This window comes from Salvelinus namaycush, chromosome 11, assembly GCF_016432855.1.
Source record: "Salvelinus namaycush isolate Seneca chromosome 11, SaNama_1.0, whole genome shotgun sequence".
Classification (NCBI taxonomy): Eukaryota; Metazoa; Chordata; class Actinopteri; order Salmoniformes; family Salmonidae; genus Salvelinus; species Salvelinus namaycush.
Window position 1 is genome coordinate 42808837 of NC_052317.1, and position 10781 is coordinate 42819617.

The 10781-nt window shown below is 43.1% G+C and overlaps 1 protein-coding gene across 2 annotated transcripts; it reads left to right on the forward strand.

Annotated features, from left to right (window-relative positions):
* Window positions 1-1337: 1337 nt before the first annotated feature.
* On the forward strand, window positions 1338-9501 carry acadm (acyl-CoA dehydrogenase medium chain). Of its 2 annotated transcripts, XM_039004439.1 has the most exons (12): window positions 1338-1419; window positions 2086-2191; window positions 2952-3049; window positions 3790-3960; window positions 4349-4429; window positions 5973-6103; window positions 6294-6402; window positions 6910-7050; window positions 7272-7367; window positions 7798-8046; window positions 8526-8623; window positions 8662-9501. In XM_039004439.1, the coding sequence occupies exons 1-11, from the start codon at window positions 1405-1407 to the stop codon at window positions 8595-8597; spliced, it is 1269 nt and encodes a 422-aa protein (XP_038860367.1). In that variant the 5' UTR covers window positions 1338-1404; the 3' UTR covers window positions 8598-8623; window positions 8662-9501. The 2 variants fall into 2 exon arrangements, with proteins under 2 accessions (XP_038860367.1, XP_038860366.1); XM_039004438.1 differs by having other exon boundaries at window positions 8526-9501.
* The last annotated feature ends 1280 nt before the right edge of the window (window positions 9502-10781 follow it).

Sequence of the window (10781 nt, forward strand, 5' to 3'; positions counted from 1 at the left end):
GACAAAACTGCACATTTTATAGTGGCCTTTTATTGTCCCCAGCACAAGCACTGTGTAATGATCATGCTATTTAATGAGCTTCTTCATATGCCACACCTGTCAGGTGGATAGATTATCTTGGCAAAGGAGAAATGCTCACTAACATTTGAGAGAAGCTTTTTGTGTGTATGGAAAATGTCTGCAGTCTTTTATTTCAACTCATGAAACATGGGACCAACATTTTACATGTTGCGTTTATATTTTTGTTCAGTGTAGTTTGTACTGTGAACAGTTGGCTGAGGACACACTGCATCGACCTCTACTCTGATAGACCTCTACTCTGATAGCCACGAGGCTCATAGAACGGTCACACAACCATTAATCAGGCTGTGTGACATACTGTATATATTGTACAACCTGTCATTTTCCATTCCGTGCAAGGTGTATCTTTCCATGAAACTGTTAGTGTGAAACTGTATTTTCCCACTTTGCTTGATCTTGACGTTGTTATATAATTATGACAGGACAAGAGCTTATCTTGTCTATATTATAACTACCCTTGCCAACATCACATTCCTGACTTATCCAACATGATAAATATAGGTAATAAAATATCTCTAAGGAAAATATATTATTTTAAGATTATGTTATATAATTGTATTTAATAAAATTCACTAATTTGTTCACAATCAAATAACATCATTATTGTCCTTACACAAACTATGGTTAGTATATACAAATATAAATTATTGAATACAGCATTTAATTAAATGATTTCAAATGATTTATTTTGTAAAATGAGAATATTGTGTTATTGTAATGGATATCCGCACAGAGGAAAAGACGAAGCGAGAGGGTTTACTCCGCCCAAAATCTGTTCACGAAAATAAAACCATGAAGTGAGGAATTTTTATATGGAAGTCAATAAGTACGTTTCCATCCACAGTTTTTAATGCAGTAAAGTCATACAATATATTTAAAAAATCAAAACAGGACGTTCCGGTACAATTGTACGAATGCCGAAAGATCATTTATTTTCTTTATGCAGATTTTAGAATATTCGCATGAAAAAAAATTCTCGCCAATTGGATGGAAACCTAGCTAATGAAAACGTGTCGAATTTGGTCAACAACATTTCTTTATTGTTAATTTTCACATTGGCTAGAATGGTCTCACCTGATCTCGCCTGCCTTCCATCTCTGAGACATATTTATAAATGTCGGTCACTCGTCTATCTTGTCAATATTATAGAAGGTCTTTGTCTTAGGTAAGAAAGTAGGTGAAAAGTCATCTCCCGACTGACATAACGTCATGTGACAGAACCCGCAGCCCTGATTGGATGAAACATGTATTTTTGTGTGGGACGAACGCGATGTGGGTACTCAAGGATTTTACGACACGGACGTCTGAAGTGCAGCAATAGCAATGCTTTTCAACAAGGTAAATACAGCTAATAAACAAATAACTGACGTGCTTTAACAGTTAATGAAGATGTCTTTAAGCTTTGTGTAGTTCCTAGTTGACAGGTTTCTCGAGAAATCGAGATCTTTTCACATTTGACAGCTGTCTTACTAGCCGAGAAAATGCAGCTAGCATTAAGTTAGCTAGCTAGCTATAACGTTAATTAATGCCTAACGTTAGTGTGAAAGGCATTGGTTCCTTTCTGCGCCACATGTACATGCTCGCTTTCTGATAGATTATAGCGTTGCCGTTTTGTTGTGAAAATGTGTTATAAACTAGCTAGTAGACGTGACGCAGCTAACCCCATATTCAAACCATTTCAATCAACCTCTTGGTGTTGTCAATTGTTGACGTAACAGTTCTGCCATTCTTGTACACCTTCTAACTACTGTAGACCAGAAGTAAAGATCCCTCTAAAATCCATTAGAAATCGTAACATTTGACCTACCTATAGTAATATGCTTGTATTCATTAGCTAGTGGGATGAGGTCTCTCTGCCTGTGTCCCAAATGGCACCTTGTTACCTATGGGCACAGTAGTGCACTACATGGGGAATTAAGGTGCCATTTGGCACGTAATCACTGTGTCACCTTGGCTCTTGCACAGCCATAAGGTTGTAGTTGATTTGTTCTACCTCTCCTCAAGGCTCTGAGAGGGGGTGTGCAGTCTGTCCTGCGGCTCCAGAGTACCAGTGCTGCAGCCGTGGCTGCTACCAGCTCTCAGAATGCTCCGTCAACAGGGTTCTGCTTTGGTGAGTATGGGACAGGGCTCTGCTTTGGTGAGTGCTGGACAGGGCTCTGCTTTGGTGAGTGCTGGACAGGGCTCTGCTTTGGTGAGTGCTGGACAGGGCTCTGCTGTGGTGAGTGCTGGACAGAGCTCTGCTATGGTGAGTGCTGGACAGGGCTCTGCTATGGTGAGTGCTGGACAGGGCTCTGCTATGGTGAGTGCTGGACAGGGCTCTGCTTTGGTGAGTGCTGGACAGGGCTCTGCTATGGTGAGTGCTGGACAGGGCTCTGCTATGGTGAGTGCTGGACAGGGCTCTGCTATGGTGAGTGCTGGACAGGGCTCTGCTATGGTGAGTGCTGGACAGGGCTCTGCTATGGTGAGTGCTGGACAGGGCTCTGCTTTGGTGAGTGTTGGACAGGGCTCTGCTTTGGTGAGTGTTGGACAGGGCTCTGCTTTGGTGAGTGCTGGACAGGGCTCTGCTTTGGTGAGTGCTGGACAGGGCTCTGCTTTGGTGAGTGCTGGACAGGGCTCTGCTTTGGTGAGTGCTGGACAGGGCTCTGCTATGGTGAGTGCTGGACAGGGCTCTGCTATGGTGAGTGCTGAACGCTTTGCAACGCACTGACCAAACACTTGTTGCCATTGGTGTCTCGGTGTCTGTTAGTTACACCGTCATCCTGTGCCAGCTGTTGGGACAGAGCTCTCTGTCAATGCATACCTGTGTATTTATAGACTTCCTGTCTCTCTCTCTCTCCCCTTCCTCCCTCCCTCTGTCTGACCATCAACAGAGATGACAGACCAGCAGAAAGAGTTCCAGGAACTAGCCAGGAAGTTTTCCCGGGAAGAGATTGTCCCTGTTGCAGCAGCCTACGACAGGAGTGGGGAAGTGAGTAGAAGACATCAACCTGGTGCTCAGCTCTTTCTCAACCTGTTTGTATAGCGAGCGGTGGCGTCCTTTCTCAACCTGTTTGTATAGCGAGCGGTGGCGTGCTTTCTCAACCTGTTTGTATACCGAGCGGTGGCGTGCTTTCTCAACCTGTTTGTATAGCGAGCAGCGGTGGCGTCCTTTCTCAACCTGTTTGTATACCGAGCGGTGGCGTCCTTTCTCAACCTGTTTGTATAGCGAGCGGTGGCGTGCTTTCTCAACCTGTTTGTATACCGAGCGGTGGCGTGCTTTCTCAACCTGTTTGTATACCGAGCGGTGGCGTGCTTTCTCAACCTGTTTGTATAGCGAGCGGTGGCGTGCTTTCTCAACCTGTTTGTATAGCGAGCGGTGGCGTCCTTTCTCAACCTGTTTGTATAGCGAGCGGTGGCGTCCTTTCTCAACCTGTTTGTATAGCGAGCGGTGGCGTCCTTTCTCAACCTGTTTGTATAGCGAGCGGTGGCGTCCTTTCTCAACCTGTTTGTATAGCGAGCGGTGGCGTCCTTTCTCAACCTGTTTGTATAGCGAGCGGTGGCGTCCTTTCTCAACCTGTTTGTATACCGAGCGGTGGCGTCCTTTCTCAACCTGTTTGTATACCGAGCGGTGGCGTGCTTTCTCAACCTGTTTGTATACCGAGTAGCTGTCAGTTCAGCCAGCAGCTGCTTCGTATTGGACCACATACCCTAACCCTCTTTATCCCACAGTATCCTTTCCCCATCATCAAGAGAGCATGGGAGCTGGGCCTGATGAACTCTCACATTCCAGAGGACTGTGGTGGAATGGGTCTGGGCATATTCGACTCCTGCCTCATCACAGAAGAGCTGGCCTATGGTTGCACAGGAGTCCAGACTGCTATCGAAGCCAACTCTCTTGGTGTAAGTTCACATTGTCATTTGAGCTGTAAAACTATAAAGAGTGAAAAACCTAAGATTTTGAATCTAATCCAAGTGTTCCAGGTTTTACATGTATAGTGGATACATGGCTAATTAGGTCTTAAAATAATCCTGCTGTGAATTGGAGGTTCATAGTGGCTGTTGGTGTGTAATACTGTCATCTTGTAACCCTGGTTCATCCTGAGTTCTTCTTAGGCTGGTAAAAGTCAGACTTTCCTCAAATTCTCTGGTTTTCTAGAATTCCTGGTTGGAGGATTCCTAGATTTCCTGCTTATTCTGGAAAACTGTGGAATTGTGAGAGAAAAAACCGTGACTGTATTTTTGCAACTCTATACAGGCATTAAAGAGCTCTTCTGTTTCTTCCTCACAGCAAATGCCAGTGATCATAGCAGGTAATGATTTCCAGAAGAAGAAGTACCTGGGCAGAATGACAGAGGAACCTCTCATGTGTGTAAGTGTTCATATGAAATACAAGAAGGAATTAGGGATGTGACAAGTGGGAAAACATTTATTCATTGTTTTATGTTTTCCCTTAAAATTATAAAAAAATATAAAACAAATCCCAGTGTCGTCACAATATCCATATGGTTCTATTACGTTTGAGTCATGGTTAAGTATTGCACCTGTACTACTGTTACAGTACCTCAATACAACCTGGCGATGTTAGCATTTTACCAATTTGTCACATAACTTCTCAAAGTATTGCCGTACTGTACTTCACTGTTGTCGCTTGCCTTTCTCTGCCATTTGTCCAACTGCTAATGTTTATGAGGATGACGTAGTGGTGGAGAGTCAACTCCTGGTGTAGACTCCCATTTCTTGAGTGTCAAGATTTGATTCCACTAGGAATTGACTCCTGAGATTCAGTATTTTTTGGAACGGAGGAGACTGATTGATTGCGGTTCTTACACAAACACTCACATCTTGTATAGCGAGAGAGGGGAGGGACACCGTATAGTAGGGCCAGGGTATCGCGATACTCGTCAGTATCGTGGTAAGGATACAAAACACGAAGCAGATTTACCTTCTTTATGAAAACAGCTCTAATGTTGGAAACGCACATCATGAGGATGTCATCCAGAGAAGGGATGTGGCAATTTTGCTTAATGTTTAAACAGCCATTTTTAAAAATTGGTGTTCCGTTAAAACAATTTAAAAAATAATCATAAAATTCCATATCAATGCAGAATAATTCTCTGAATAATTCTCTGATTAGGAATGTACGACCGCTAGGGACAGGCAATGAAGTTCTATCTACCAAATTTTATTTGTCACATGTGCTGAATACAACAGTGAAATGCGTACTTACAAGCCCTTAAACAACAATGCAGTTTTAATTAAATAGAGTTAAGAAAATAGACTAAATAAACTAAAGTTAAAAGTAACCCGATATTTACATAACAATAACGAGGCTGTATACAGGGGGTACTGGTACTGCGTCAATGTGCAGGGGGTACAGGTTAGTCCACAACCCTTTCCAGAGACATAGGCTACAGTAACATGGCAATAGCCTGAAAAGTTATTGCTGCTATTTTTTAAAGTACCGCATCTCTAGACGTATAATTCTTCTCCGGCGTAAAAGGTTGTATTTGTTCCCTGACAACAATAAACGTATCTGATTTAATGTGTTTATGGTATTGTAGCTAGATGTGTTTATTTACATTAAACGTCTTGGTAAGTCACGGTATTCAACAAACTTTTTTAAAGTATATATTTTTTTTTGTCGATTAGTCTGCCGCAGCTAGGTCGTTTTTTATTATTTGATTTAAAACCGTTCTGGTTGCCTAGTGATGGACGTTAGTCCTGCTTCAGAAGCGGTAATCCTTTACAGTAAAATGCCTGTTCATCTCCAGGGAAGGTTTCCGCCACATTCCGTTATATGTCTGAAAAGGGTAATCGATACAGGCTACCGGTAACCTACTGTAATTCCATGAGAGAGATCAAATATTTTGTATAGTATGATAAGAAAATGCTGACTGTGTGTTGACTGCCAGGCGTACGGTGTGACGGAGCCTGGCGCGGGCTCTGACGTGGCGGGCCTGAAGACGCGGGCGGAGAAGAAAGGAGACGAGTACGTTGTTAACGGGCAGAAGATGTGGATCACCAACGGAGGCAAAGCCAACTGGTGAGAGGAGACACGCACACCACCATTTTTAAAGTGATTTGTCAATAAAGACAATCTTCCCCCATGCTGAACACATTAATGCCCCTTTGTGAATGAAATGTTTTCTCCAGAAAAAGATGAGGTTTGTCTTTTTAGTTTCTTCCCCAGGCAGCATGTGGTGTGATTATGACCGGCTTGTCAATGCTCACAGGTATTTCCTGCTGGCCCGTACGGATGCAGACCCTAAGTGTCCAACCAGCAAGGCTTTCACAGGTTTCATCGTAGACGCCGACTCACCTGGAATACTAGTTGGCAGGAAGGTAAAGATCTAGTGTCTCAATGGCTGATCAATTATATCACTCTGTCACCACCACGCCTCGATCAACAATTCTACGTAGTAGTGACTGGATCTATATTTTTTTTGTTGTTGCGCAGACATGCCCAATGATTTAGCTAGCTAGAACTTATAAAATGACTTACTTGTGTATGCTGCAAACTGTAGAGGATCTGAGATTGGCGTCTGAACATGTTACTATAGTAACCTATAATATTGATGTGTGTGTAGGAGTTGAACATGTTACTTATATTTTTATTTGACCTTTTATTTAACTAGGCAAGTCAGTTAAGAACAAATTTTTATTTACAATGACGGATACCGGGGAACAGTAGGTTAACTGCCTTGTTCAGGGGGCAGAACGACAGATTTTTACCTTGTCAGCTCGGGGATTCGATCTAGCAACCTTTCGGTTACTAGTCCAACGCTCTAACCACTAGGCTACCTGCCGCCCCAATATTATAGGTAACCTATAATATTGCTCTGTGTGTAGGAGTTGAACATGGGTCAGCGGTGTTCAGACACCAGAGGAATCACCTTTGAGGACGTCCGGATACCCAAGGAGAATGTTCTGATTGGAGAAGGAGCTGGCTTCAAGATTGCCATGGGAGCCTTCGACAAGACCAGACCACCAGTGAGTCATTGTTTCCTAGACAACACGGCGGGCTGCATTGTTTGACACCACTGCGGTTGGGTTTGCAAAATTCCCGGTAACCATCCCAAGGTTTTACAGAAATCCTGGCTAAAGGATTGCAGGGTTTTGTGCTAAAAACCTGGGAATTGTGGGAAAGTTAATTTTGTAACTCTTATCTGCCATATTATGAGTTAGTGATGAGAGTTCCTCTGTGCATCCAGGTGGCAGCAGGCGCTACAGGTCTGGCTCAGAGAGCTCTGGATGAAGCCACTGGCTACGCTCTGGAGAGGAAGACCTTCGGAAAACTCATTGCTGAGGTTCATCACTTTGTTTCACAGTTCCACATAGAAATACATGAAGCAATGTCAGTATGGGTATTAGCATGTTGCCTTACTGAAGATGAAGAGATTCAGTCTCAACAAGAGCTCATCACAATTGAAAGTACTTTGTAGTCCAGGAGTAGTCTGAGGAAACTGGCCCTAGTGCTCTAAGGGTTGACCTTTGGCCTCATACCATTGATAATGCTACTGCAGTCTCCATTTGAAAGTGCCTTTTTTGTCAGGATTAGACTTAATCTTAGTCTGGGGAAACTGGCGGGCCGTGTTCAGTTCCTAGCCGTCATGATTCTTTATCCTATCAGAGGCATGTTTATTCTTACATGGCATATCGCTTGTCTGAAAGTTCCAAAACGTTGCGTCCTGCTGAACACATCTCAATACTCTGAGGTTTGACTTCCCCTCCCCACAGCACCAGGCGGTGTCGTTCCTGTTGGCTGAGATGGCCATGAAGGTGGAGCTGGCCAGGATGGGCTGGCAGAGATCAGCGTGGGAGGTTGACAACGGGAGGAGGAACACATACTACGCCTCCATCGCTAAGGCATTCGCCGGAGACATCGCCAACCAGGTGGCCAGCGACGCCGTGCAGGTGTTTGGAGGAAACGGCTTCAACTCTGAATACCCCGTAGAGAAACTGATGAGAGATGCCAAGATCTACCAGGTGGGGGCAGTTCTACCTCATCTACTGTTTTTTTAAAAAGTTCTGTAAGAATACTGAACGACCAATTAGTAGCCTGCACCACTATTGTTGTATGCATAGAGTTATCTGACCAAGGCCCGTATTCACAAAGCATCCGAGTGCTAGAATTCGTTGTCCCCTTTTTAGCTCATAAGGAGTAAGACTATATGGATGGAAGGGACCTGATCCTAGATCAGCACTCCCACTTTGTGAATTCGAGACCTGGATAAACTTGGTCCTAGCTTTAGACTACTTCCTGGGTTGTGTTCAGAGGTACATTACCACCTGAATGAACTTAACCAATCATTTTTGGTTTCCGTTGCAAAATGTTTAGCCACGTTGTGCCTCACTGAACACTTCCCTAGTCTGGTCAACTGGTTAGGAAAAACTCCTGGCTTTTAATGTATGGAAAACTGATAGACTTCATTGGAGACATTTGATGTCTGCTTCTTTCATTCCAGATCTATGAAGGCACCGCCCAGATCCAGAGACTCATCATCTCCCGTGAACACTTCAGCAGGTTCAAGAAATGAGCTCCCAACACCTGTCAAGTCACCAGTTCCGTCCTCTCTGAATGAACACCTGTCAAGTCACCAGTTCCGTCCTCTCTGAATGAACACCTGTCAAGTCACCAGTTCCGTCCTCTCTGAATGAACACCTGTCAAGTCACCAGTTCCGTCCTCTCTGAATGAACACCTGTCAAGTCACCAGTTCCGTCCTCTCTGAATGAACACCTGTCAAGTCACCAGTTCCGTCCTCTCTGAATGAACACGTGTTGTCTTCCTTCCCGGTTCTGTTCTACCTACCTTTTTATTTTATAGTCATGATCAATACAACTCAGGATGCAGTCACACCTGGGTCAAATACAGGATGTCAAGTACTGGCGACGTGTTGGATAGAACTTGAGGGACATGCTGGGTGGGGCAGCATAGCTGCGGCACCCCCTGAAAATTATAAATACATTTTTTTAAATCGCAGCCTGCAATTATGGGATTATTCGGGTGGTTCTATTGTCCCAGACATGCTAACTCGTATGTCAAAGTATTTGTGGTGCAACAGATATGGCACACTCTGCTTTTTATATAGTTCCCTACTTTTGACCAGAGCTTATGGTCAAAAGTAGTGCACTGCATAGGGAATAGGGTGCAATTTCAGACATACACTTTTGACTGAAGTGTGGAATGAAGTACAGAATGTGGCATTACATCACAACAACATGCCTTGTTTCCCCCTTTTTGGTTTCAACGTTCAACTGTAGCTGGAGTGTTAAATGGTTTTGTGTGAAGAAGATTGTAACTTGTGAAAATATAACCGATCAAATGAGTTGGAAACATATAACCCATGTAAAACGTTTTCTAATTGATAAACCTCAAGACAGTCCACCTCAACTTTATCAGCACTTTGTTGAAATGTAATAAACTATGTATACTGATTTAACTTGTATTGTAATTATTACTTTAGTCATTGTACATGACTATAATGAAGTACTGTATAGACCCCTTTCCAGAACACCACACACTGACGTTACGCACAGATGCGCGTCATTCTTGATGGCAGAAAGAAAGCCACGGGAATCTGACACATTCAACATATCTTAGATTTACGTTTTTATTCTAAATAAAATCACTTGATTCTTGCTTGAACAGTTCCAAGCAGTAAAATGGCTCTTTGGCTAGCGTTCGTTACAGCTATATATCGAGCGTTAGATAGAATGCTACCTGCTGCATCCAAAATAGTTATTTTGCAAAGATTATATTTGGTTGTGATCTTTGCAAAATAACTATTTTGGATGCAGCAGGTAGCATTCTAGCTAACGCTCGATATATAGCTGTAACGAACGCTAGCCAAAGAGCCATTTTACTGCTTGGAACTGTTTTAAGTATAACGCAGTTGATTTGCGATGACACAAACATATTAAGCAAGACATTCATACGAACTTTAAAATCAAATTATAATCCGAAAGTAGTGTGAAATGCACTCATAAGCAACATGTAAATAGACTTTTTTTTGCTGGCGTTCTGCAAGAACTCCATTGTTCTGCCACCAACTTGAGGCAATGTTTGCAAACACAGAAAGGGGTCTTACAAGAAATAGCTGATCTATTGGGATTTGGAAAATCCTGTTAATATTTTTCACCACTATGTTCACCCAGCGTTAGATCTATTAACTCAAAGAAACACGTTTGACAGCACAGCAAAAGCCCCCCGGTTGTCACTGGCTTCCATTTATTTAACTAGGCAAGTCAGTTCAGAACAAATTATTATTTACAATGACGGCCTACCAAAAGGCCCTCCTGCCGGGACGGGGGCTGGGATAAAAAATAAATTATATATAGGACAAAACACACATCACAAGAGATACCGAAGACATAACAAGGCAGCAACACATGACAAGATGGTACAAACATTATTGGACAAAGTCAACAGCACAAAGGGAAAGAAGGTAGAGACAACAATACATCACACAAAGCAGCCACAACTGTCAGTAAGAGTGTCCATGATTGAGTCTTTGAACGAAGAGATGGAGATAAAACTGTCCAGTTTGAGTGTTTGTTGCAGCTCGTTCCAGTCGCCAGCTGCAGCGAACTGAAAAGAGGAGCGACCCAGGGATATTCCATAGCCACAAAACCTTGCCCATGTCTACAATTTATCTTCTTAAAATTAGATTTTAAACTCAACCTTAATCACACTGCTAATCTTATGCCTAACCTTTAAAAC